This window comes from Oncorhynchus keta, chromosome 33 (assembly GCF_023373465.1).
Source record: "Oncorhynchus keta strain PuntledgeMale-10-30-2019 chromosome 33, Oket_V2, whole genome shotgun sequence".
Taxonomy (NCBI): Eukaryota; Metazoa; Chordata; class Actinopteri; order Salmoniformes; family Salmonidae; genus Oncorhynchus; species Oncorhynchus keta.
In genome coordinates, this window is record NC_068453.1 from 19,275,892 (window position 1) to 19,303,728 (window position 27,837).

At 45.6% G+C, this 27,837-nt stretch overlaps 3 protein-coding genes across 8 annotated transcripts in view; 1 reads left to right on the plus strand and 2 right to left on the minus strand.

Moving 5' to 3' along the window:
* Nucleotides 1-307: 307 nt before the first annotated feature.
* LOC118366344 (methionine aminopeptidase 2-like) lies at nucleotides 308-6,218 on the minus strand. Of its 2 annotated transcripts, XM_035748930.2 has the most exons (11): nucleotides 6,031-6,218; nucleotides 4,858-4,959; nucleotides 4,492-4,554; nucleotides 4,071-4,173; nucleotides 2,981-3,142; nucleotides 2,615-2,796; nucleotides 2,390-2,484; nucleotides 2,190-2,286; nucleotides 1,981-2,084; nucleotides 1,506-1,621; nucleotides 308-1,436 (listed from the first exon to the last, which is right to left on the minus strand). In XM_035748930.2, the coding sequence occupies exons 1-11, from the start codon at nucleotides 6,182-6,184 to the stop codon at nucleotides 1,184-1,186; spliced, it is 1,431 nt and encodes a 476-aa protein (XP_035604823.1). In that variant the 5' UTR covers nucleotides 6,185-6,218; the 3' UTR covers nucleotides 308-1,183. The 2 variants fall into 2 exon arrangements, with proteins under 2 accessions (XP_035604823.1, XP_035604824.1); XM_035748931.2 differs by lacking the exon at nucleotides 4,858-4,959.
* Nucleotides 6,219-7,547: 1,329 nt separating this feature from the next.
* Nucleotides 7,548-19,389, minus strand: LOC118366345 (vezatin-like). 5 transcript variants are annotated; one of them, XM_052492376.1, is made up of 13 exons: nucleotides 18,781-18,961; nucleotides 17,393-17,530; nucleotides 14,021-14,110; nucleotides 13,698-13,882; nucleotides 13,277-13,561; nucleotides 12,672-12,824; nucleotides 12,313-12,460; nucleotides 11,720-12,069; nucleotides 10,870-11,063; nucleotides 10,370-10,470; nucleotides 10,046-10,253; nucleotides 9,714-9,943; nucleotides 7,548-9,602 (listed from the first exon to the last, which is right to left on the minus strand). In XM_052492376.1, the coding sequence occupies exons 1-13, from the start codon at nucleotides 18,820-18,822 to the stop codon at nucleotides 9,393-9,395; spliced, it is 2,334 nt and encodes a 777-aa protein (XP_052348336.1). In that variant the 5' UTR covers nucleotides 18,823-18,961; the 3' UTR covers nucleotides 7,548-9,392. The 5 variants fall into 5 exon arrangements, with proteins under 5 accessions (XP_052348336.1, XP_035604828.2, XP_052348335.1 ...); XM_035748935.2 differs by lacking the exon at nucleotides 18,781-18,961 and adding an exon at nucleotides 19,217-19,389 and having other exon boundaries at nucleotides 7,548-9,943; XM_052492375.1 differs by having other exon boundaries at nucleotides 7,548-9,943; nucleotides 12,672-12,812.
* A 103-nt stretch (nucleotides 19,390-19,492) lies between these two features.
* LOC118365980 (FYVE, RhoGEF and PH domain-containing protein 6-like) overlaps nucleotides 19,493-27,837 on the plus strand; it is a 33,224-nt gene continuing 24,879 nt past the window's right edge. The window contains 1 exon segment of the mRNA XM_052492374.1: nucleotides 19,493-19,771. Within this exon segment, the coding sequence (XP_052348334.1) occupies nucleotides 19,762-19,771 (10 nt within the window). The 5' untranslated portion in view covers nucleotides 19,493-19,761.

A 27,837-nucleotide genomic window follows, 5' to 3' on the forward strand; every position in this document is an offset into this window, starting at 1 on the left:
CGTTGGCCAAAATAAGCCCAAAGAAATGCTTTGGACAGAGTGAAATCTTTGCCTTTTCCTCTCTGATCGAATCTACTGGAGGCCTGCAAGGACAGTGGGCTCCCGAGTGGCATAGGTCGAAGACACTGCATCTCAGTGCTAGAGGCGTCACTACAGCCTGGTTCGAATCAGGCCGTGATTGGGCGGCGCACAATTGGCCCAGCATATTCTGGTGTAGGCTGTCATTGTAAATAAGTAGTTCTTAACTGACTTGCCTAGTTAAACAAATTAAATATAGCCAATCAAGGATTTCTTCCCAGTGCAGGAATACAGAGAGATTTTTTTTTATTTCAATTGTTTTCTTACAAAGACATTTCCAGGGAACTCAAAATGAAGCACATATAGTGGCAGCAGCCATTTCACAAATCGCTTCTCCAGTATTTGTTTATTAAGATTAAGAGTCCTCTCCCTGTATCATGAAGCCAAACATACAGCTGTAGATGCATGGTTGTCTAGTCGTCATTGTTCCCAACAGGAACTCGAAAGGGGAAGAGTTGTACAATTTCAGGGTTCTGACGAGCAATCGAGTGACTAGTAACTGTCAGGACCCGAAGACCAGAACACTGTAGGGTCAGGCTGAAAGACCGCAGTCTGGGCCAGGAGTTTTTCCTGATCAGGTCACATGATTAGGAAACACTCCCTTCCCTATGCATACTTCGAGGGAGACGAAGGTACTTATTTTGGTAAGGAAAGGTTTGTTTCTTCACATTCTTACTGGGTCTAAATACTGGGTGTTCTAAGCAGTTGAACTGTAACAGTTTGAGATTCTATGGCAGTTCCAGCTTCAGAAGATAGATGAGACACCGTGTCCACAGATCCCTCTAGCAGGGAGGGGAATGACGACTAAGCTTTGTGGTTACCAAAATATAAGAGAGGGGGAAAAAAGATTCAGCTGCTGCGACATAAGCTCGTCCCTCCATGCTCGCTCTTAAATAGCGGTAAAAATGCAATGTGGGGTACCTTACAGCAGCATTTTTCATAGCCCTTACTGGCTGCTCTCTGCCAAGGTGGGAGAAATGGGAAGAGACCAAAGGAAGGTCCTGTATTTAGATGCTGTTTTTCTGTTGGAAGTGCAGGCAGACGGTTCAGTGTGTCTACTCTCTGTATTGGGGTGGAGGGGTTTGAATGAGGTTGGGTTCCGTATTCAATAGTCGTCCCCTCGGCTCACCACCTCCTTGCAGGTGGGCCTGAGCAAGATGGTGTGCTCGAACTGGGCGGTGTAGGAGCCCTTGGTGTCGCAGAGCGGGGGGTACGGGTCCACGATGCCCAGGTCGCACAGGTTCTTCAGGGCCATCAGGTACTTGCTCTCCCCCAGCCGGTCTAGCCAGCGCCGGCAGAACGCCAGTGTGCCAAAGTTCTCATTGATAACGTTCAACAGGTGCTTCGCCCGGGGGAGTCTGGGGGGAGAGAGGGGTAGAGAGAGGGTGGAATACACAGTCCAGTGTTCACACAGGCAACCAACTTACCTGATTGGGACATGTCCCACATCAAAGTTTTTCATGTAATGAGAACATTCCATGTCATCATGGACCACGCCCTTCCCTGTGCTGCCAAACGTCTCGATGGCGTACACCTCTCCCTCCTGGTGGTGCAAAAGAGGGAATCAGTCAGAAAAAGGACACTTATTGGGGTAGGAGGACACTGCTGCAGTCAACCAAATACATTGGGGCAGGCAATCCTGTGATAGAAATTCCTTGATCATCGACGACACCAATTCAGGCATGCAGGTATTGTGTTAATGGCTAATTGGATCTGGCTCGGTTCCTAAGCACACCATTAACTCAGCATCATTACTCAGTCGCCCTCCCACAGCACACCATTAACTAAGCATCATTACTCGGTCAACCTCCCACAGCACACCATTAACTCAGCAGCCCTTTCTAACCTTGCCCCCCTATCTCCCTCGTTGCTCTTCAAATGCTCAGTAAGACAGATACACACCTCCATCCTGGTAGCTTCTCCTCCTTTGACAATGGGGACAGTCTTGCCGGCATGTATCCTGTACTGGCCAATTGAGTGGCCGTTCAGGTTTCTGATTGGCTTCACTGGAAATTAACATTTGTGAGGAATTATATTCGATCATAAATTACAACAAATCACTGCGTGTGTGAGATATGTGAGATATATATATATATTCAGTAGCTCAGTACCTTGGTATGTTTTGCCGTCAATCTCCACCTCGTACGACTCCATCACTTCCTGAATTCTCTCTCCAACGTCACACAGACGCACGTCGATTCCAGCACACTGATGAAGCATGATTGAGATGAGACTGAACATCTGAACTACACTTACTTCAAATTCTATCAAGCGGCCTCAGGAATGGATGGCGTGTGAATTGATGCCGGACCTTGATTCCAGTATTGGTGGCGTCTCTCACAGCCTCCAGCAGTTTGTCATACTTTGGGTTGAACGTGACGGTGAAGGCACAGTCAATGATCCGACCTGAAAACACAGTGGGAGTGAGCACATCATCCTACATGGTCTGAGTGGTTAGTTGTGTCTGTTTATGTGCCAGGTATGTTTTGATGTGTGTGTCAGCAGGAACCGTGTGTGTACTGAGGCAGGGGTGTACCGTTGATGTGTGTTCCAAAGTCGATCTTGCAGACGTCGTCGTACTGCAGTACGGTGGGGTCTCCGGCGTTAGGGGTGTAGTGAGCCGCACAGTTGTTCAGAGAGCAGCCGGTGGGGAAGGCCAGGCCTGCATTCAGACCATTCTCCTTGATCAACTTCCTGGAACAGTTCTCCAACCGCTCACTTAAACACAGACACACGCACAGAGAAATTAGTTATACAGAAAGAGATAATATAAAATTATAATAAAGGGATGAAAGCGCAAGAACGGATGTATGCAAAAGATGAAATGCAAAAGAGATGGAATGCAAGGGAAAAAGACTGACATATAGGAAGCAACATCTCAGCTGTGATGATGAAGGCTCACCAGATGTCGATCATGGTCATGCCAGGTTTGATGAAGCTGCGGACGTGCTGGCGGACCTGTCTATGGGCCTCAGCAGCCTGTCTGAAGTCGCTCCACATTTCCTCGTTGGCCTTGTCCAGAACCCGCTTCTCTTCATTGGTGGTCCTCCACGCCGCGGTACGCCTGCACCAAGGGGAATCAGCAACCAGGTTAGCGGTCAGCACACACACACACTTGTTCCCATCACTGTGCGTGAAATTCACAAGGGGATCAGCAATGAAGTTAACAAACATTGTCATTGCACGACTACCTGGAGGATCAACAACAAGGTTAGTGCCCACGCACACATCTTACTCCCCCACCCAGCACAGTGATTGAGGGGGAAATCAATGCAAGCATGGTTAGAGGATAAACCAAACAAATTATGCTGAGGATGACAACAGTGTTTTTGGGTGTTGCTAAAGCTGCAATATGTAACTTTTTCAGCGACCTGACCAAATTCACATAGAAAAGTGTGTTATAGATCTGTCGTTCTCATTGAACGCAAGACTAAGAAGCGGTAGATCTGTTCTATGTGCAATATTTCTATGCTTCCTGTTACGTTTAGTTTTGTAAACCAGCTTCAAACGGCTGAAATGATTTTGGGGTATGAAAATATATTTTACAGCAGTTAAGATTGTACAATGATTCTCTACACTATACTTGGTTTTGTCACAAACTGAAATTAGGCAAACTATTAGAATTTTATCAACCAGGAAATGACTGAGTGATTTCTGCATAGCGCATCTTTAAGAGCCCTTTATGTCAATGAGTTTCACATCAGTGAAGAGATCCAAGGTGAAGAATCACCCTGTCACTTCTGTCTGATAACCACAATAACTGATGCAAGTATGCCAGGCAGAACTGTTTATTTCAGAACAAACTCAAACCTCCCTCCCCAGTTTGTGTTGAAGGTTGGACAGGTATAGCATGATGATCAGAGGAGCTGCCACTCTAGTATAACACAGTGCTGGGGAAATAAGAGGCTGGGCCCCGCTTCCACAGTAACCAGGTACAAACCACACACCAAGCCAAGAGTAGGTGTTTGTGAGATTGTGTGTATGAATCTTACCCATCCTGTAATGAGGGGTATTCACATTCCTGACCAATGGGGAAAACACCACTTGGATACAAGTCACAGATGGGCACAGACGGAGGGTCAGTCTGAACTTTGGCTGTGAAAGACCGGAAAAAACAAAGTCACATAGCCGTTCATTAGTAGTTAATAAACTATCTAGAAGGTTTGAGTTGGAATTCCAGGGGTGACAGAGCAATATTCAGGCAAAAGCCAAACATGCCCATTAGCCTGAGGGGGGATGCACCCAGAAGGCTGCAGGGTTATGGTTATGCTCCAGAGTGCACCAGTAAGGCAGAGAGCCAGCCAGTCAGATCCATCACTAGCTCATAGTCTACTCTTCCATTGCACCCTATACATGACCAGACAAAGTGAAAGCCATAATTCTCAAGTGTCAAATGAAATAAGATCAACTCACGTCCTTTCTTCTTTTTCTTCTTCTTCTTCTTTTTGCCTGCCGAGTTCTCCCCCTCGTCTCCATCTGAGAGAAAAGGGGAGGAATTTGAAGTAATTTAGTCATATTCAAAGGTCACAAGAGTTTATCAGCTCCCAGCAAGCCATGTATTGGTAGATGTGTATGTAGTTATGTGTGAGGTCATCTCTGCTCTGTGTCCACAGCCAGACATGTGGATGGTTGAGGGTGCTGAGGATTTGGGTCATGGGGCGCAACAACAGGACTGGACCCAGATCAGCTGCTCCGCGGCAGGGTGTGAGGAGCCATGGTTGGATCTCAGCCCATGTGGTTCTGGGTCTGCCTAAGGTGCCTACTGTTACGGTCTCTTACCATCCTCCCCATCTTCTTCTTTCTCTTTGTCCTCCAGAGCCTGCTTCTCCAGCTGTTGTGTCACGTCAGCCACTCCATTGCCCTCAGCCTCGGTGCCGGCTGCTGCAGTCATAAATTGCACAGAGACAGATACACATGGGCGGGCTCATCCTATACATCTTACTAACCACGACATGGCAGCCGTGGCGACCACAGCTCCATCACAACAGAGAGCATCCAGGAGACCCGGGGGAGGGGAGGATGAGAGATGTGTTATGTGTTATGTGCGTGCAAGGGAAGGTACTGTCCAGTGGGGAAGTGATCCTTTTGGACTGTGGACAATGATCCCATTCCGCAAAGTGTATCCCCGAGGTCAGGGACTTGGCAGGAGAGGGGAGAGTATTAACATCTGTGTATAACCTTGGGGGCCAGCACACGCCCACGCAGCTAAGCCTGCTTTACTGGTGTAAACACACACATTACAAGCTAAATGTTGTGTATGTCAATTTAAAGGGCAACTGTCTGACATCCATTTGACAAATGCATGCGAGCTGTAGCTAGTTAAGCTTGTTACAAGAAGATGGGTTGCTCGAAATAGCACATGCTGAGGATGACGTTGTCAGCAGTAAGTGTGCAGTGTTCAGTGAGCATGCTGTCTGAATCAAAACAGCATCTTGACATTTCATAGCTAGCTAGCAGGCAGCGGGACAATCATTGTGGTCAGTCATGCGTAACTAGTTAGTGTTAAATATATAAGTTATCATGAAACACAGTTACAACCTCGATCATCGAAGTATATGTAATCAAACTGTATTCTGGCGTTTACGTTATGTAAGAAAGTTAACTGTAACATAACAGCATTCCACCACACATTATGAAACATCAAAACTCGGCTTTGAACTTGCTAGCGACTTGTGGAACATGCCAGCAAAGGACTACGAACTGCGGCTAAGCTAGATATCTAGCCAACTAACTAACTACTAAGTTTGCTTGTATGACTATTTTCGTCTGTTTACTGACATTTCGGCCTCGTGTTCGGATTGACAGATGTATCGCCCCCATGCTTAGATATCGAGCTACTGGTATGTTATGAGAGCGAGGCGTGTTTCATAAGGCCTGGCGCACGATTCACAAGGCACACTCTTCTCTAGGCACGCACGGCTCAGCGGTAACTGGCCTGTCTGTAACTCTTACCGGGGCCTGCCGACTTCTTCTTCTTCTTTTTCTTCTTCTTCTTGGCTGTCTCCTCGGAAGGGTCTACCTCCTCTTTCTCTTCTGCCTCTCCATTCAGGTCCGTCTCTTCTTCGAGCTTCTGCTCGGTTACCTTCGCCTGCACCACATCCGCCATGATTGCAGGCGTTAGGGGAAAAGGAAGCGCGGTGGTTTGTGGGTAAGGTGAGTGAGAAACTTGCCGAATCAGCTGAGCGCGTGCTGTGCTTGCTGAATGCAAAGTTGCTGTACGAATTAATTCATGGATCACCATCACAATAATCCTAAAGTATGTATCCCCAGAGACAAAATATCATACACAGTGAACAGCCCTGATTCAACAAACCTGGTTAATATGTTATAACAATATGTGAATGTATGTTGTACTCTACATCTTAATAACCTTTACTTTGTATTATTACGAACGATAAAAATATTGGCCGCTAGATGGCAACATGTATTAATACTAGGTAACAAAGGATTTGGAGAAGGGCCCATATATTTCCATACACATATTCCAGCAGCAGGAGCAATTTAATAATCGTCAGTCACCACACAACAATAACTCCATTGCAACCAGCTTCCAAATTCTCCCAAGAATAGCCGACTCCATGCTCCCTGCCCTAGGCTCCTTCCAATGATCTGGGAAAGCCAGGTGAGGAAGCAGCAAATCCCCAGTAGTAGGCTTCCACCATTCAGGTCAGTTTCACCTTAAATCTGAAGTCTTCGGACATTAGGAGAGGAAGCCAGCTCAGCGTATTGACATGGTGCCTGCTGGTTGTTTAAGGATGCTAAGGCTAATTCAATGAAGACAGGAAGCTATGCCTGCCTGCTCCATGGTTCTTTGGGGAGAGAAGGATGGAAGTACATCATTTTAAAATGATTGGACAGCTGGGTTGTTGGAGACACACTACTGCCCTGTTTGGTCTCAATGTGGCTTTTGCAGTCTGAATATGGACATTTTTTGCTCTGCCCCTAATAATACCTCATTCTGTACTTCCACACCAGGGGAAACCATCCTCATTAAGTATGTCAGACAGCCCTATCCCTTTCTGTTCTCCAGCAGCCTGTCTAGCATGGACTTATTGGGTTTGTGTTTTACCGGGTGTCTGATACTGGGGCACACACTCACACAGGGACACAGAAGAAAGCTAGAGGGGCTGTTTGGTCTACCTCAGACAGACCAATGAGGTTTCAGTTTCACAGACACACACTAATTGTATAGGAAGTTAACCTGGGACTATTCACAACAGCTAAATGCTTTTAAATGTGTGAGAGACGTGTGTGTGTGTGTGTCTACTTGCTGGGTCAGGGTCTACATGTGGTACAGGGATCACCAGCTGTTCTAGGTCAGACATATTTGGGACTCCACAAAAGGTCAGGTAACCCTCACACTACCCTGACTTTAACCCCCTTCCCCCTGGGGTTAGGGTCAGTCTCAGGCAGCTGAGAGAGACAGGGAGAAAGAAAGAGACCGATATAAAAAGAGAGACACAGTCAGCTCCAGAATAACATTTTATTTTACAAATGAAATGCAGGAGGGACAGAACTCACTTCAGGACGTGGACATATGGGGGAGGGCTGGAAGGCAAGACAAGGCAGACACGGTGAGGGGGCAGTCACCCTCGGACAAGTGGAATCATCTGTGCAGTCAATAAGCACATGCTGTCCTTCGATCATCACTCTAATTCATTGTAATCAATGATAGTAGCATTCCAGGACACTCCGTAAAACTGTCCCAAACCAATAGAGTTGGATCACATTCTAGTGAGTATTATGGAAACACAGATGCTGAGACCGGGGATAGAGAATTTTTTTATATATTTAAATGTAACCTTTAACTAGGCAAGTCAGTTAACAACAAATTCTTATTTACAATGACTGCTTACCGGGGAACAGTGGGTTAACTGCCTTCTTCAGGGGCAGAACGACAGATTTCTTACCTCCTCAGCTCAGGGATTCGATCCAGCAACCCAACGCTCTAACCACTAGGTTACCTGCTGCCCCAGATACAGTGGTACAATCTCCATGGAAACATTTTCAGATGGACACAAGACAGAACCAAAACGTTCTGACACAGCAGACCATTCAGATCTGTAGTAGTAGATAGGGAGTTACAGACACACGCGGAACAGATTTCATAGTAGGTGCAGTAGGGGTGGCACGAGGTAGTACAACCCTGTCCCTCAATCACCCAGTTGTCATCCCCTCATGGCCTCTTCATTGGGGCATCATTGATCCTGTATCCTGCATCAGATGAGCACTTGACGAGACCACTGGGGAAATAAGCTCTGTGAATGTGGTTCATTAGTGGATGGGGATGAATTTCATTTCACAGCAATCCACTGCCTGACCATATTCATCTCTCAAATAAAAACACACAGTATGTAAAAATATTTCCAAATCTGGTAGGCTAGTCCATTTTACGAGGTCAACTATGTCCACCCTTCTCGCCGTCTGCTCATTGGTTGCTGTGGGTTGAGTGACAGATGTTTTAGCCAACACATCTTTGCAGTTATAGGGCCATTCCTAGTGAGGCGGGGAGTGTGTAGAAGTGCAGACTCAGAGAGGCAGACCAGAAATAAAACAATAGTCAATAAAATAGCTTTGCTCTGCTGTCTTTGAAATGTACCTCTCCTTCCCCTTTTACAGTGTGGTGTGTGTATAGTAACATCTTACATTCAGCCCTCGGTCAGTGATTCAGTACCTGAGCATTCTGCCCTGCGCACATTCAATAGAGCAACCACGCATCAGACTCTGCCTGTCAATACAGGAGTCATATAGGGAGTGATGTGGTAAAATTTATAATAATCATTTAGCTAATTAGGCTTTTTGACTCAGACATCAATATGCTAAACTGTTAGACAATGTTGACATACCACGGAAAGGTACTGGTCAATAGTTAGAGACAATGTAATTGATGCTATAACCAAGTCTCTCTGCCTCCAATAGCTACAGGGGATCCTTAGGGTTAAACTGAAGACCTTGTGACGGTGAGGTCAGAGTTTGTCTTGTGGTTCTGGTACCTGAGTAGCACAGGAGAGCGGCCACAGGGGGATTGTGGGTAAAGTATGGACACATGGATGGAGGAGTGTAACAGAAAGTGATGTAGTGTAGTGCTCTTCTTAAAACTCACTCAGATGTCACATACACACAATGCTCTCTCACCCAATCATGCACGCACACACACACACACAGATGAAGACATGACAGAGAGCCATGGATCCAAGGAAACGGACAGCCGCAGTAAATAACCCAGGAGTGGGTTCAGACATAAATACAGGAACCCTGGCTGTCTGTCCATAACTGTTCTGTTCAAAGCTCCGTAAAGCAGGAGGGTTTAGACTCTAGTTCTTCTCACATGTCTGTCCATCAGGCAGCGAACACTTCTCTCCCTCATCCTCTTCTCCGCTGTCTCCAAACGTCTGCTCCTCCATGTTGGCAAAAGTGTGCGAAAGTGCCGCCACCTGGGCGGCGAGGGCGGAATTAAAGCTGAGCGCCGCCGAGCCGTGTAGTTCCGTCAGCCTGTCCATCACCGTGATGGCGGGGATCCGGGGCTGCAATAGAAGGTTGGGCCCGTTTAGTCCTGCCCCCTGGTCAGGCAGCCCGTCATATTGGTAGAGTTGCGCCCCGCCCGGGACTGAACCTTCACCCTCCTCCCCCTTTACCTCCGCCTCACCACAGCAGAACTCTGTAAGTGCTTTTTCCTCTGCCTCTGTGAGGGGGCGCTCGTCCCCGACCCAGTCTTCCTCCTCCTCGTCGTTCAGCCTTTCCGATAGGTTGTTTCCCTCAACAACACCTGGTTTGGCCACGCCCACAAGTGTCAGAGTGTCCAATGGGTCAGAGGGTGTCTGAGATTCTATAGAAGTTTCAGCGGAAACTATAGGCATCACCGCCGCTAGGAGACAAAATAAACACATCATTCAATGACCACATGAAATGAGAGACAGAGAACTAAAGGAGCGGCAGAGAGGTGCATTGTGGGTAGGCGGAGCGAGACCTTGGTCGTTGAAAAGCAGCTGTTTCCACTTCCTCCTCTCGCCCTCGGATGCCCGCTGGCCCAGCACAGCTTTGAGCTCCGATAGGACGCGCCGTGACTCCTCCCTCTCCCGCCGGTGGCGCTCTCGTTCCTCGGGAGACAGCATGTCAACCACCGACCCCGCCCACCCATTCTCATCCTCAGAGTCCGACACGTACGCTTCCAGCTCCTGGCCAATCAGAGGGCAGGAAAGACCCATTACACATAAAGACACACACTACAGGCACCTAGTTGAGTGTGTGTGTGTGTGTGTGTAGATCCACAGTGAGTGGTGAGGTTCAGTACCTGCTCCTCAGGCACGGGGTCCCTGTCCAGGATGAGGGTGTAGGTTGGGGCAGGGGTGCATGGCACAGGAGGGAGACACTGCTTTGGACCATCAGGAGTTCCTGAAAGAGAAAGGATGGATAGAATGTATTATACACACACACTCAAAATGGAGACACCACTCTAGGCAATTATCTGTTTGCTTAAACTGTGTATCAGATCTCCTGAGTCAGTTAACCTGCTCACAAAGAGTAGACCTCTAAAACGTGCTGAAACAGTCTGTGGTGAAACTAGGCCATTGTTCCCTCCCTCCCATCCCTGCGAGGTCTGGTTCTTATCCTATATTTGAAGGAGCCACTTCCTCACTGACTCTGAATAGTCTCTGGGCTGGGCAGGGGGGAGTACTGACTAAAAATAACCCTTCCACTGTAACCATGGAAACCCGGGGCCTGTCACCTCTCAACCGGTCATCTGCGCTAACTACCTAAGCCTAAAAAAGGTAGTGTGTGTGTGTTCTTCACCTGGGCAGGTGTTAGCTCTCCTCAGCATGCGCTCCACTTGGCCCACAGTGTCCTCCCAGCATCCGGCGCTGGCCTGCATGTGGGGCTGCAGGTGGCCGAGACGCTCCTGGAGGTCCTGGTAGCCCTCCACAGTCACCTCCACCGCCTCCTTCGTCACCATCAGCTTCTCCAGGTCATCCTCCAGGATAATCATCCTAGTGGGGGGAAGAGGAGATGAGGGGGAGAAGGGGATGGGGCGAGTGGGGTAAGGAAAGGGGGCTAAAGGCGTCCGCATGCTTCCCAGCCGAAACAGCGACCACATGTTGTGGCGCTTTAGTTCATTTCGGACGTCAGCACACAAAATTTTTTCTCAAGGCAAGCCGAAGTCAGTAGCCGAAGTTTACACCCCTTCGTAAGAGATTGGTCAACAATAGGGATTCTTCGATACAGTTTCTGTTGTCATTCAACGAGACATTCATTCATGGACATTTTTTCATTGAGAAATACTGCACCAAACACCTTAGTTAGATGTAAAATTGTGTGACTAAGATCTCCTCTGCAAAAACGACAAAATTAATGACAGATTTCTTGAGCTATCTTACATTCATGTAGACTATTTGAGGAAGTGTGTACTGGCTACGGCATCTCAAAATAGACAAACAATACTATTGCCGCTTTTTTTCACATTTTTCAAGAGAAGGTCCTTTAAGGGAGTATGCAAGCACTCTAGTTCATTTCACCGAGCCGAGTTCGGCTATGCACCAGCCGAACTGAAGAATACTGACGCCTGTAGAGTGCTGAGGAGGGTATGGAGTAAGAAGTGTTAGGGTTAGGAGGGCGAGGGTTGAGTAAGGGGTTAGGTTTGACTCACTCGTTGAGCAGGGCCCTGAGATGCAGCTGCAGGCTGCGTACAGACGTGTGCAGTGTGTTGAGCTCTCTGCATTTCTGCTGAACGCGCCCCACCCTGTCCGAGCCCTGCGTCCGGCGCTGCGTCTCAAAGTACCGGTGGAACTCGTAGCTACGCTGCATGTCGCCCAGGCAACCGGCCAGGGCACCGTGGAGAGGCTGTGTCACCGTGGCAACAGAGCAGTGTATGGGCAGAGGAGGGGTTCCACCTTTGACCCAATCTTCCCTGGGCTCCTCCAGTTGTCGTGGTGACAGCAGCAGGGCCAATCGGCGGAAACATTCTGAGCTCTGCCCCAACCACAACTGGAACAGCACCTGCAGGACGGAAAATCCAGAGAGACAAACAGAGTAGCTAACACCCTCACTCTGATAATGACCCTCATTTCACCTATTGACCTGCATCTAAATCTCTTCCTTCTATCTTTTTCATCATGTTTCTCTTCTACTCTTTCTTCCACTATCTATATAAAAGCAAGTTCTCCACCCCAAATCTAACCCAATCTCATCTTCCTTCAGTCTCTCTCCCTCCCTCTCGTGGTTCAGGTAGGTGGGTCTTACCTTGAGGGCAGGGAGGCTGTAGTCATCGGTGAGCTCCTGTGCCTCCTCGTCAGTCAGGTGCTCTGTCCCCAGGCCCATCCCCAGCTCCTTCAGAGGCACCGCAGACACGTAGTTGGTCACGTTGTCGATCTCAGAGTTCAGGGGGTACGTGGGTACTAGTTAAGGAGCCATCAGCTCACAGATTGACACTCATATATTAAATGACGCGCCAATTGGTCAAACAGAATATATCCTCTAACTCAAGTGTAACATCAAAGGGTTACTGGTAGAAATCAACCTTTAGTGCTTGCACTGTTTAATTCCTGCATAAGTTGAGTCTGGCAATACCCCCTGTCTCTGAGTGTGTGTGTGAAGGATATGCTTTCAGCATGTGGCAGGTGGCTCGGCGGGAGGCTCTGAAGGCCGAGCGGAGCGCCCGGTACACTGCCTTTCGCAGGCCAATCAGCTGCTGCCCTCGTGGCCCCAGCCCCGCCCTACTAAAGGAGCTGGCCGCACTCACCCTGTCGAGCAGACTTGACAAGTGAAATGTGATACAACTGTGCAGACGTCCCAGAGAGGCAGGGAAGCACACGCAACACGACATGCTAACAACATGCTAATAACACGTTTATGACAGACAACAGGACAGGCTAACAACATATGACACGGTTATGACAAAATGCTATCACAAAACAAAGACGATAAAAGATGAAGATATATACAGTGACAATACTGTCCTACCGACAATACTACAGACACTGAACAGTGAAACAGAGGGCAGGGCAGAGATAGGTACTAGCCTAAGTGCTAATCTTATAGTTGGGGAGATGAAAGTGCTAGTGGGTGAAAGTGGACAGCAACGTTAAGGACAGAGTACGTAACTCACAGCAGGGTTAGCATGTACACTTACAATATGAGTAGGAAGGTGAGGATGCACACTCCCACTATGGATGAAGTAGATAGATAGATCAAATGGTCCACTTACAGGGTGAACCCTCGAGAGATGACCTCTGTCTCCTGTAGTAGTCTCAGGGACTTGCGGGCCAGGCTGGTCAGAGCCTTACAGTTCAGCGCCATGGTCTGCAGCTCGGAGGCCTGGGCGTGTGCTGCTCTCTGCATCCTCCCCTGTCTCCACAGCCCCGCCCCTCGCAGCCCCACCCAGCCCATGACTGCAGCACACCACGGGATCACAGCCAGAGACCAGGCCCCGGTAGAGAGAGAGGACAGGCCTAGTAACCCTGCAGCCAGGCCCACCAGCACTGCTACGTCCCTGAGAGAGAAGAGAAGAGGAGAGAGAAAGAAATAAAAAAACAAGATAGAAGGAGATGGAATGTTAGTGTCTGCTGTGTGTACATGTGGATATTTATATGTGTCTGACTATGTTAGGATCTGTGTTTGGGGCGTACCACTGCGAGGGAGAGGCGAGGAGGCACGGGCAGGGCAGGGAGTTGTCTCGTCTGGTTGAACCGGAGGGCGAGGCGCCCAGGGTGAGCAGGCTGGGGTCTAACAGCTCGATCAGCTCCACATCCTCCTGGAGCAACACATCCTGGTCCAGGATACACCGCACCGCGTACTGACCAAACACACAGTCCTATAGGGAGGGCGAGAGAGAGATGGCAGGAGGGAGAGGAAGAGGACACAGAGAGAAAGAATATAAGAACATGTGTCTTTGAGATGAAGTCACTTAAAGTTCTATGGTTAGTCCCATGATTTCCATGGTGACCCTTACCAGCTGCTGCTCCAGCATATAGGCCGAGGCAACCTGGTGGAACGGGCTCCGCCTCCACAAGGCATTAGCCAATCTCCGTAGACGTCCACCCTGCCAATAACACAGAGGAGGATGGGTCAGGCGGGGAAGAGACTGGAGCTAATAAGGGGGACAGAGTAATCAACCAGGCATAATTCTGCAAATGAAGTCAGTCACACATCCTTCATACGAACAGCAGACGACACAGCCTACTACACCTGTGAGAGCAAACTGGGGAATGAGCTCTGGCCATCAACCACAAATAATGCTCACAACAGACACACACACACACACACAGAGGCCACATTCCTAAACATTTTCTTCATTCCAGGGCATATCCCAGGAAACAGGCTCTTTAAGACACCAACAATGGGTGACTGATTGTGTGTGTGTGTGTGTGTGTGTGTGTGTGTGTGTCGACGTCCCCCCCAACACACTCCTATACACACAAACACCCTCCATTCCCCCTAGTTGATAGTCTGCCAGGCACCAATAGGAGATTCACTGTAAACAAACAAAGTAAACAGAATTCTATTCTATTCACTAGCAAACGAACAGTCATTATAAGCATTCCTACTAAATAGTACAATTTGATATGCTGCCATTAACCAAATAATCCTCAAAAATGTCTATATTAGCAGTCCTGATCCCCTTCATTTAGCCATAATAGTGTGAAGAGTGAGTGAATTAAAATAACTACAGCGAGTGACACAATCTAATGAGAATAGCTTATTTTCCTTCCAGTATTTTCTATCCCTTGGGAAAGTTGCAGTACTGTCCCATACAGTCATTGGTACTATCAGTATCAGACAACATCACCACGAAGGAGGCATATTTCAGTCCCAAATGGCAGCCTATTCCCTATATATAGTGCGCTATTTTTGACCCAGGCCTGTAGGGATTCAGCGTTCCAGCCAGGCTACAGTTGCTCATTAATAACTTTCCACTCGGTAAAGGTCTAGGATCAGCTCACCCTCTCCCAATCCTAACCTTAACCATTAGTGTGGAAAATGCTAAACTTAACTAAGATCAGCATCTACGGGCAACTTCACCCATACTGTTAATCCAGACTGGCCTGGGTGTGTTTTCTACCCTGACTTTCTGTTATTGGGAGTTTGGGACGCATGTGCGTTATTGGTCAGCAGGCTGCAGGGCTATTGATTATGGGTCTGAATCTGAGCTGCAGGACTGGGTGTTCATGCTACACTGACCAACCACAGCAGGAACAGAACGTGGCATCTAAACCACCCCCCAGAGAGAGGGTAGTGTGTGTTAGTCGTGAAGGGGGAGGCCCATGTAGGCGTTTTCATTCTCTACTACTCACTCATCTCAATCTAATATCCCCCATCCAAACATTAAGGCAGGAGACAGAGACGGGCCACACAGAAAAAGCACACACACAGACAGCAGAATGCAAACACAGTGACACAAACAACCAAAACATCACTAGGAAGTACAGTTAATTTTCTGGTCCTGTCTTGCTCCTTCTCTTTAGTATTCCGCTGGCGTCATCCAGAGGAACATTCCCGAGTCTTTGTGCTCCCTGTCTGCCGTGTGAGAGAATGGAAAAAAAATACTCTGCAAAGACGTGTGAGTGTGAGAGAGACTCAGAGAGAGAGAGAGAGAAAGGGTAGGGGGAGTGAAAGAGGAATAGAGACTGTAACATTATGTATGTGTTCTAAATCTTGAAGCCATATTGCCGTAAAACAATCCTCAACGCTTGATCTTCTCTCCATCTCACTCTCTTATGACTCCAGGATTTGAAGGAGGAGACTAGGCAGGCTGGCAGTGAAGTTTTTTTTATTGCCAATAAACTCCAACTAACCTCGTCCTGCCTTCTCTCTCTTCAGTTAGCGGGCTCGTCGTGACTTATGTGACATAACACATGCAAAAAGGCAATATATATATATTCCCATTGGTAGAGTCAGAAGGAAATTGTGGCACAAAGAACCTTTATTCAGATGGCACACTGACAGTTTCCCATATTTCTCATCCTCTTGCCTTAATAACCTAATTTGATGTCATACAATGCTCTGGTCTAGTGTGACATTTATTTCTGTAAAATAACATCAATGTGCCCCACGTGCCATCAAACATTTTGGAAATCCTATTTCATTCACAAATGTGGATGATTTTCAGGCCCAGTGTGTGCTAAACAGGCCCAGTGTGTGCTAAAAAGGAGCAGATAACCAGTGTTGGCCTCGGACTGTCTGGAAATCAAATATACACCAGGCAATCGTCCATGTTAACAGGCGAGCACACACACACACCTCTATCTGGGCTACAGGAAGTTGGACAAGGAATAACCATATCTTTGCCATTAACCCATAGGAATCCCCATCCAGTTGACTACTTGAAAATGGTGGATGATGGCAATGCCCAATAACAACGTCCATGTTTAAACGGGTTATATCCATGATGAGTCCTCTATGAGAATAATTCCCAAACGCTCCTCCGAATAACAGGCTCTCGGAGAGGAAGCATGACGCGGACGGACGGAAAGTTCTTGGAGGAGGCTAATGTGTCATAATTTCCTGTCCCTCACGGGAATAAATACAGAAACAGGAAAAGGAATGCACTCAGTCATGTGACCAGAACCCTGAAACATGAATGCATACTGTACAGCAGCAGAGTTTTATTAGCAAAGAGATTGTGCATATTACACAAGCCACTCACACCACATAGTTTTATTTGATCTTTATTTAACTAGGCAAGTCAGTTAAGAACAAATTCTTATTTTCAATGACGGCCTAGGTTGGGTTAACTGCCTTGTTCAGGGGCAGAATGACAGATTTGTACCTTGTCAGCTTGGGGATTTGAACTTGCAACCTTTCGGTTACTAGCCCAACGCTCTAACCACTAGGCTACCCTGCCGTCCCACATACACAATGCTCTCCAGGTATCAATAATCTAATAATCCCAATGAATGGGAATGAAAATATATATGAGCGAGCGAGAGACTCTTCCCCTCAACAGGACTAGGAATTCCCCTCAGCACTAATAGAGAAACTTGACCAAATAGACAGACCCTATCCCTGGAATAGGGGACAATAGTGTGTGTGTGGAACAGACAAATACCTTGCCCTGAATCTGTTGCTCTCTTTCCTCCATGATCCCTGTCTTGTCTGTCTGCCAGCCATGTATGAATGTGAATGAGTTAGTGTGTGTGATGTGTTTTCATTGTTTGGAATCAATTGCAGATGTAATTACTTTCTGTCTGCCTGCATGAATGTACAGGGAGTTGGTCAAGCACACACTGAAAACATCCCATGTTATGGAATCATAGTGGGGGTTCCTTATGGTAGCAGTGAGGGGTGTTTGAGTGTGTGTGTGTTTGTGGGGGGGGTCACTCACTGCGGGTTTGGACAAGCAGTCCTGGAGGGAGGTCGTAGTCACCTCTCCTCCTCCACATTCGTCCTCCTGAGACACTGTGGGACATGACTCAAAGTCTGTGTGTCCTAGATCATGCAGGTAGTGGAAGAGCGGAGAGTTCTGGAAAAAGAGAGAGGGGAGAGTGTGTAGAGAGATAGAGAGAGGGGAAGAGAAAAAAAGAGGGTGAAAGAGCAGAAGGAGGATGGGGGAGGAGAGATTTAGACAAATATCCGCTTTTTGTTCATGCTCTTCCCAATTCTCTGTTACAGATTTCCCAATACATAGGAAGCTATTCTTAGAAGTGTCACAACCCAGCCAGCACTCCAAGTGGCAGGAAAAGCATCCCTGATCCGCAGTAGCATTTACATTCCAATTAACGTCTGGAATCATATGCTCATTCTCCACCTTTTCTCCTATTCAACTTGCCATTCCATGCAGATTTCAGTCACGCTCTTTCACACTTGACTTCCATTCATAAACACAGAGACCTTGATGCTGTGGGCACAACAGCCACTCAGATGACAAGCTAGAAAAAGGAAATAATTTATTATCTCTGATCAAGTCGTGGTCGCCATGGGCAACTAATTGTATTACTGTGTGCAGCTTCTTGTTTTTTATTGATTCACTAAGGTTTTGGGAAACATGGGACGAGTTAGCTAAGGGCCAAACTTCTGCTGAGCAAAGATATGTTAATGTTAAAAGCCTAGTAGAGAACACCCTATGTATGTGCACTACCCATCCCTAAACCTCCCCCTGGCCCTAAGCATCTTGCCTCTTTCAATACCCTTTTCTTAGACCTAATCTGCTCGAAAGTTCATTACTCCAATCCAGCGATGGAATTAAGCACAAACATAATAAACTAAAATCCTTGCATAAAAGAGTGCTCTACATGATTAAGTGTTAAAGCTCATCTTAAAGTGGGACTGGAAGTGTGTGTGTGTGTGTGTGTGTGTGTGTGTGTGTGTGTGTGTGTGTGTGTGTGTGTGTGTGTGTGTGTGTGTGTGTGTGTGTGTGTGTGTGTGTGTTGCCAGCAGGGATGCATCACAGGTCAGACTCACACCTCACATCAGCAAAGTGGGCCTTTTGATCTCTACCTCTCCTCCGTTTGCCCCTAGGACAACGTACTGGCACTTGGCACTGGCATAATAACAATTTGCCCACAATTAAGAAAAAAATAACCAACATTATGAACCAATTTCCAACCAGCTGCCGACGCTCCTCACCCGAAGGATGAGCGAAAACAAAACATCTCCGTGCTTCTACATCTTGAGAGCAAGCCATTTGCATACCTTGATAGATCCACCTATTAATACGTTATCATGATTACACACCCCGATCCAAGCATGACATGGTGGGCTAAAGTTACTCACTTGCATGATCGGACGGTATCGGCGACGTACATGTTGATACATCAGGCTGTCAGATGTTTCGAACAACTAACGTTATTCACTTACTACGTCGCATGAAGCACCACACACTCTCCACGCCAGCTATGATGATGAAACAGCACACTGCCCCGTGATAAGAAAAGTTACTTAGCAGTCAGGCCGGATTGGCTACACGGCCAATTTAACTCGGATTTATGTCTCAGCTACCCATAACAGGGGTGTGTAAACGCCAATGGGTAAACGTTTCTCATGGCCATGCTAATAAGCTAGCTAACGTTAGCGAGCCAGCTACTCTGACAGTCTGGTCAACCACGCCAATTTCATCACGCAGAATGAATCAGAAAACCTATACCAACTCGGGATTGACACACTGCACTACTTGTTAACGGAACATATGCGCCCGAATAAAAACACAAACCTCAAATACCACATCTTCATCAAACTCCTCAGTCATTGCTCTCCGCCATCGATATCCAACCGTTACGCATTCTGGGATTGTAGTCGTTTGTAAACGTCAAGAAGGGAACATTTGAAGCAGTTACTAGCAATGTGCTAGTCCCTGTTAGCTGCGCAAAACCAACTCCTCGGCAAAACAACATTTCCCACAATCCAAATCGCCCAACGCTTCTCCGAGAACCTCGGAGTTCGAGCAGCAGAGACAGGATCCTCCAGTGGTCACGCCGGGCAATGCAACGTCCTCAGCCGGGAGCAAGGGAAGGAAACAGCGCCGTGGACGAAACACGAAACTCCAGAAAACTGGAAAAAGGGGGACTAGAGGAAATAGTTTATTCACGTTTCAGTCGGTGATATAAGCGACATTTTGTTTCTTTTTTATGTTGTTTACCTGGTGTTCTTTGAGACTGACTGACAATGGCGCCCGAAAAAGAAAATCCACTAAATTCCGTGCCATCCCATTGAAAGCAAGTTCACTCATGGAGTAAAGAAAGGAGCAAGTCGGGAGTCATGAGCGCAGGTTTGTTTCCTGGATGGCTAAGTAGTTACATTTAGTCGACAAAGCAGTTTATTTGAATGCGTTTGCAGTTAAGAGTTTTACCAAGAAAATCCATAAAAGCAAACACGTATGTTACTTTTGCAGAAACATAGCCCAGCTTTTTCCAGGTTATTACATTGTAATTACTGTTTTTCACAATGATAACGTTACCTCTCCGAAGGCGTAGTGTGGCAAAGATGAGCAGTTTCCACCCGCTCATGAGTTAGGTTCCCGTGGTTATTACATTGTAATGACTGTTTTTCATAATGATAACGTTACCGCTCCGAATGCGTAGTAGTTGCAAAGATGAGCAGTTTTCACCCGCTCATGATTTAGGGAGAACATTCATTCTAGTTAGAATACTCCAACAAGAGTACATGCAACACAATTGATGCATCAGCCAAATGCGAAGAGAGAAAGAGAGCGTGTATGAGAGGGCAGATACATTCAGCTCCTTTGTGTAGTAACATCTGCCCTCCTGTTTTGATGCAGTCAGATGCGCAATGGATTTTTGTTGTTGTTACTTTCAAACATGGTTATATAACCTAAAGCAGCGATTGTCAACCATTTATCCGACGAATTTTCAATCCGTTGAGGCAAAGGGGATTTGGCACTGAAGTTTACAGATTTTTTTCCATGAGTAAGTTAGCTAGAGGGTCATTCAGGCTTCATCCACATCCGCTCGGTGAATTCGCTTCTCGTGGTATCGCACTCGCCCGGCCAGTCAGTAGTCCTGATCCAGCCCAGTCGAACAGAAAACGAGGCCATATCCTTTTGGGCATCTCATTATGGATAGTATATAGAGCGCACATCTTTCACAACACATACACACACACACACACACACACACACACACACACACACACACACACACACACACACACACACACACACACACACACACACACACACACACACACACACAGCCAACTTCAAAACCAGTCAGTGCCATGAAATCGTTCAGGTCATACTCAGCAAAAGATTAGATTTTTTAAAAACCAGAGTGAACAGACTCGGACGAGGAGGACGCATGCAGCAAGGTGACACGGGATTCTACTTGGGTTGGTGCCATTGAATCTGAGAGCACTCCACCAAAAATAAACAAGCCTGAAAACTCCAGTATCACAATGGTTCTCTCACAATTCACGAAATGTAATCCATATAATTGTTGACATATATTTGACATTTGTATCTTAAAGCATAATTGAGAAAAAATGTATTGAAGTTGGAATATTTGTGACTTTTTATCCTTACCCAAAATAGTTTTTCAACCTTATTCTTTAAGACTGTAGGTGCAACTTAGCAAAAGTTGGTGTCATTTGAAGCTTTACGGCTTGCTCTGTAATATTAGTAGTCTTTTCATTTCAATTACACCTTCCTTACATACAGTACCAGTCAAAAGTCTGGACACACCTACCCATTCCAGGGTCTTTCTTCATTTTAACTATATTCTACATTGTAAGAATAACAGTGAAGACATCAAAACTATGAAATAACACATATCAAATCAAATGTATTTATATAGCCCTTCGTACATCAGCTGATATCTCAAAGTGCTGTACAGAAACCCAGCCTAAAACCCCAAACAGCAAGCAATGCAGGTGTAGAAGCACGGTGGCTAGGAAAAACTCCCTAGAAAGTCCAAAACCTAGGAAGAAACCTAGAGAGGAACCAGGCTATGTGGGGTGGCCAGTCCTCTTCTGGCTGTGCCGGGTGGAGATTATAACAGAACATGGCCAATATGTTCAAATGTTCATAAATGACCAGCATGGTTGAATAATAAGGCAGAACAGTTGAAACTGGAGCAGCAGCACGGTCAGGTGGACTGGGGACAGCAAGGAGTCATCATGTCAGGTAGTCCTGGGGCATGGTCCTAGGGCTCAGGTCCTCAGAGAGAGAGAAAGAAAGAGAGAAGGAGAGAATTAGAGAACGCACACTTAGATTCACACAGGACACCGAATAGGACAGGAGAAGTACTCCAGATATAACAAACTGACCCTAGCCCCCCGACACATAAACTACTGCAGCATAAATACTGGAGGCTGAGACAGGAGGGGTCAGGAGACACTGTGGCCCCATCCGAGGACACCCCCGGACAGGGCCAAACAGGAAGGATATAACCCCACCCACTTTGCCAAAGCACAGCCCCCACACCACTAGAGGGATATCTTCAACCACCAACTTACCATCCTGAGACAAGGCTGAGTATAGCCCACAAAGATTTCCGCCATGGCACAGCCCAAGGGGGGGCGCCAACCCAGACAGGATGACCACATCAGTGAATCAACCCACTCAGGTGACGCACCCCTTCCAGGGACGGCATGAGAGAGCCCCAGTAAGCCAGTGACTCAGCCCCTATAATAGGGTTAGAGGCAGAGAATCCCAGTGGAAAGAGGGAAACCGGCCAGGCAGAGACAGCAAGGGCGGTTCGTTGCTCCAGAGCCTTTCCGTTCACCTTCCCACTAATGGGCAAGACTACACTCAATCATATGACCAACTGAAGAGATGAGTCTTCAGTAAAGACTTAAAGGTTGAGACCGAGTTTGCATCTCTGACATGGGTAGGCAGACCGTTCCATAAAAATGGTGCTCTATAGGAGAAAGCCCTGCCTCCAGCTGTTTGCTTAGAAATTCTAGGGACAATTAGGAGGTCTGCGTCTTGTGACCGTAGCGTACGTGTAGGTATGTACGGCAGGACCAAATCAGAGAGATTGGTAGGAGCAAGCCCATGTAATGCTTTGTAGGTTAGCAGTAAAACCTTGAAATCAGCCCTTGCTTTGATAGGAAGCCAGTGTAGAGAGGCTAGCACTGGAGTAATATGATCAAATATTTTGGTTCTAGTCAGGATTCTAGCAGCCGTATTTAGCACTAACTGAAGTTTATTTAGTGCTTTATCCGGGTAGCGGAAAGTAGAGCATTACAGTAGTCTAACCTAGAAGTGACAAAAGCATGGATAAATTTTTCTGCATCATTTTTGGACAGAAAGTTTCTGATTTTTGCAGTGTTACGTAGATGGAAAAAAGCTGTCCTTGAAATGGTCTTGATATGTTCTTCAAAAGAGAGATCAGGGTCCAGAGTAACGCCGAGGTCCTTCACAGTTTTATTTGAGACGACTGTACAACCATTAAGATTAATTGTCAGATTCAACAGAAGATCTCTTTGTTTCTTGGGACCTAGAACAAGAATCTCTGTTTTGTCCGAGTTTAAAAGTAGAAAGTTTGCAGCCATCCACTTCCTTATGTCTGAAACACATGCTTCTAGCAAGGGCAATTTTGGGGCTTCACCATGTTTCATTGAAATGTACAGCTGTGTGTCATCCGCATAGCAGTGAAAGTTAACATTATGTTTTTGAATAACATCCCCTAGAGGCAAAATATATAGTGAAAACAATAGTGGTCCCAAAACGGAACCTTGAGGAACACCGAAATTTACAGTTGATTTGTCAGAGGACAAACCATTCACAGAGACAAACTGATATTTTTCAGACAGATAAGATCTAAACCAGGCCAGAACTTGTCCGTGTAGACCAATTTGGATTTCCAATCTCTCCAAAAGAATGTGGTGATTGAAGGTATCAAAAGCAGCGCTAAGGTCTAGGAGCACAAGGACAGATGCAGAGCCTCGGTCCGATGCCATTAAAATGTCATTTACCACCTTCACAAGTGACGTCTCAGTGCTATGATGGGGTCTAAAACCAGACTGAAGCATTTCGTATATATATGGAATCATGTAGTAACCAAAAAAGTAATAAACAAATCTAAATATATTTTATATTTGAGATTCTTCAAAGTAGCTACCCTTTGCCTTGATGACTGCTTTGCACACTTGGCATTCTCTCACATTCTCTCAACCAGCTTCGTGAGGTAGTTAGTTACCTGGAGTGCATTTCAATTAACAGGTGTGCCTTGTTAAAAGTTAATTTGTGGAATTTCTATCCTTCTTAACCTATCTGGGATCGGTCGGGATGATGCTATAGCGTCCTACCTCGCCAACAGCCAGTGAAATTTCAGGGTGCCAAATTCAAAACAACAGACATCTCATAATTACAATTCCTCAACCATACAAGTATTTTCCACCATTTTAAAGATACACTTCTCGTTAATCCAACCACAGTGTCCGATTTCAAAAAGGCTTTTCGGCAAAAGCAGAACATATCATTATGTTAGGTCAGCAACTAGTCACAGAAAGCATTCAGCCATTTTCCAACCAAAGAGAGGTGTCACAAAAAGCAGAAATATAGATCAAATTAATCACTAACCTTTGACGATCTTCATTAGATGACACTCCCAGGACTCAATGTTACACAATACATGTATGTTTTGTTCGATCAAGTTCATATTTATATCCAAAAACCTCAGTTTACATTGGCGCCATGTTCAGAAATGCCTCCAAAACATCCGGAGAAATTGCAGAGAGCCACATCAAATAACAGAAATATTCATCATAAACTTTGATGAAAGATAAATGTTTTACATAGAATTAAAGATAAACTTGTTCTTAATGCAACCGCTGTGTCAGATTTCAAAAAAGCTTTACGACAAAAGTACAATATTCAATAATCTGAGAACAGCGTTCAGCCACAAATGCAAGCCATACAGTTACCCGCCAAATACCGCCTGGTACGGCAACTGCTCCCCCCACAACCGTAAGGCTCTCCAGAGGGTAGTGAGGTCTGCACAACGCATCACCGGGGGCAAACTACCTGCCCTCCAGGACACCTACACCACCCGATGTCACAGGAAGGCCATAAAGATCATCAAGGACAACAGCTACCTGAGCCACTGCCTGTTCACCCCGCTATCATCCAAAAGGCGAGGTCAGTACAGGTGCATCAAAGCAGGGACCGAGAGACTGAAAAACAGCTTCTATCTCAAGGCCATCAGACTGTTAAACCGCCACCACTAACATTGAGTGGCTGCTGCCAACACACTGACTCAACTCCAGCCACTGTAATAATGGGAATTGATGGAAAATATATCACTAGCCACTTTAAACAATGCTACTTAATATAATGTTTACATACCCTACATTACTCATCTCATATATATATATATATACTGTACTCGATACCTTCTGCATCTTGCCTATGCCGTTCTGTACCATCATTCATTCATATATCTTTATGGTCATATTCTTTATCCCTTTACACTTGTGTGTATAAGGTAGTAATTTTGGAATTGTTAGGTTAGATTACTCGTTGGTTATTACTGCATTGTCGGAACTAGAAGCACAAGCATTTCGCTACACTCGCATTAACATCTGCTAACCATGTGTATGTGACAAATACATTTGATTAGATTTGATTTTGATTTGATTTTTGAATTGTAGAGTCAACAAAAGTCATAAATAGTATTATAAATCTTCATTTACCTTTGCCGATCTTCGTCGGAATGCACTCCCAGGACTCCCACTTCCACAAGAAATGTTTGTTTTGTTCGATTACGTCCATATTTATGTCCAAATACCTTCGTTTTGTTTGCACGTTTAGTTCACTATTCTAAAGGCACAATGCACGAGCTCAAAATCCAGACGAAAAGTCAAAAGAGTTCCATTACAGTTTGTAGAAACATGTCAAACGATGTTTACAATCAATCCTTAGGGTCTTTTTATAATAAATCTTCAATAATATTCCAACCGGACAATAGCGTATTCATTACAGATGAAAAAGAAGGCATGGCGTGACCGCGCAGTAAACAACTGATTGGCCTCAGCCTAGTCCACTTGTTGAAATAGCTCTTATTCGACAACCTTCCACAATAGAAGCCTCAAACAACTTTCTAAAGACTGTTGACATCTACTGGAAGCCTTGGAAAGTGCAATCTGGCCCCATAGACACAGCATTTTGGATAGGCAATCACTTAAATGAAACTACAAACCTCAGATTTCCCACTTCCTGGTTGGATTTGTCTCAGGTTTTCGCCTGCCATATGAGTTATGTTATACTCACAGACATCATTCAAACACTTTTAGAAACGTCAGAGTGTTTTCTATTCAATACTACTAATAATATGCATATATTAGCATATGGGACAGAGTAGCAGGCAGTTTACTCTGGGCACCTTATTCATCCAAGCTACTCAATACTGCCCCCCTGTCACCAAGAAGTTAATGCGTTTGAGCCAATCAGTTGTAGGGGTGGTATACAGAAGATAGCCCTATTTGATAAAAGAGCAAGTCCATATTATGGCAATAACAGCTCAAATAAGCAAAGAGAAAATAAGACAGGTCAATCCGAAAAATTTCAAGAACTTTGAAAGTTTCTTCAAGTGCAGTCGCAAAAACTATCAAGCGCTATGATGAAACTGGCTCTCATGAGGACCGCCACAGAAAATGAGGATGCAGAGTTACCTCTGCTGCAGAGGATAAGTTCATAAGAGTTAACTGCACCCCAGATTGCAGACCAAATAAATGCTTCACAGAGTTCAAGTAACAGACACATCTCAACATCAACCGTTCAGAGAAGACTGTGTGAATCAGGCCTTCATGGTCGAATTGCTGCAAAGAAACCACTACTAAAGGACACAGATAATAATAAGAGACTTGATTGGGCAAAGAAACATGTGCAAATTAACATTAGACCGGTGGAAATGGGTCCTTTGGTCCAAGTTTGAGATTTTTGGTTCCAACCGCCATGTTTGGTGAGACGCAGAGTAGGTGAACGGATGATCTCCGCATGTGTGGTTCCCACCGTGAAGCATGGAGGAGGAGGTGTGATGGTGTTGGGGTTCTTTGCTGGTGACACTGTCAGTGATTCATTTAGAATTCAAGGCACACTTAACAAGTATGGTTACCACAGTATTCTGCAGCGATATGCCATCCCATCTGGTTTGCGCTTAATGGGACTATCATTTGTTTTTCAACAGGACAATGACCCAAAACACACATCCTGGCTGTATAAAGGCTATTTGACCGAGGAGAGTGATTGAGTGCTACAATCACCCGACCTCAACCCAATTGAGATGGTTTGGGATGAGTTGGACCGCAGAGTGAAGATAAAGCAGCCAACAAGTGCTCAGCATCTGTGGGAACTCCTTCAAGACTGTTGTAAAAGCGTTCCTTATGAAGCTGGTTGAGAGAATGCCAAGAGTGTGCAAAGCTGTAATCAAGGCAAAGGCTACTTTAAAGAATCTCAAATATAAAATATTTTTAGATTTGTTTAACACTTTTTTGGTTACTATGTGATTCCATATGTGTTATTTCATAGTTTTGATGTCTTCACTATTATTCTACATTGTATAAAATAGTAAAAATAAAGAACAACCTTTGATTGAGAAGGTGTGTCCAAACTTTTGACTGGTACTGTACATTTATAAATATAGAAAAATGAAACATGAATTTAGAAAATATGTTTTTTTTTATTTGTCGCATTTTTAATTTTTTTGTTGAACATAAAATGCTCTCTCTACCTGCATATCAAATTTCCAGAATAGGACCTCTGCTACTTTTAGAATTATGATCCAAAACAGAGTAAGCGGTAAAGCTTCATATGATACCAACTTTTACTTTGTAGCACCAACAGATGAAACACTTTGGCTTCTTAAAGGAGGCCTGGGTGAGGACAAAATGTCTTCAATCAATTATGTTTTAAGATAAAAAAAAAAAAGCAAGTATATGTCAATAAAACTTTGAGTGTCTCATTAGTGGTCCTTCTGTAGCTCAGTTGGTAGAGCATGGCGCTTGTAACGCCAGGTTAGTGGGTTCGATTCCCGGGACCACCCATACGTAGAATGTATGCACACATGACTGTAAGTCGCTTTGGATAAAAGCGTCTGCTAAATGGCATATATTATTATTCAATGCAGAGGTCTGTATTCATAATCCAGTTATCCATGTAGTGCAGGCTCAGCCTGCCACGGGCGTGTCTGGTACCCGCTTAGAGACACATTCACACAGTAATTGCATTACCATCAAAGTGTTTTATTTGAGGGAGATGTGATGTCGCTTAGGTTATAGTTATTTTTTTTTAATGTTCAGCTTTTCTCTACAGACAGAACACAGTGGACCATTACAGTTGACTGTTTTGGTCAGGCTCATGATAGGATATATGAG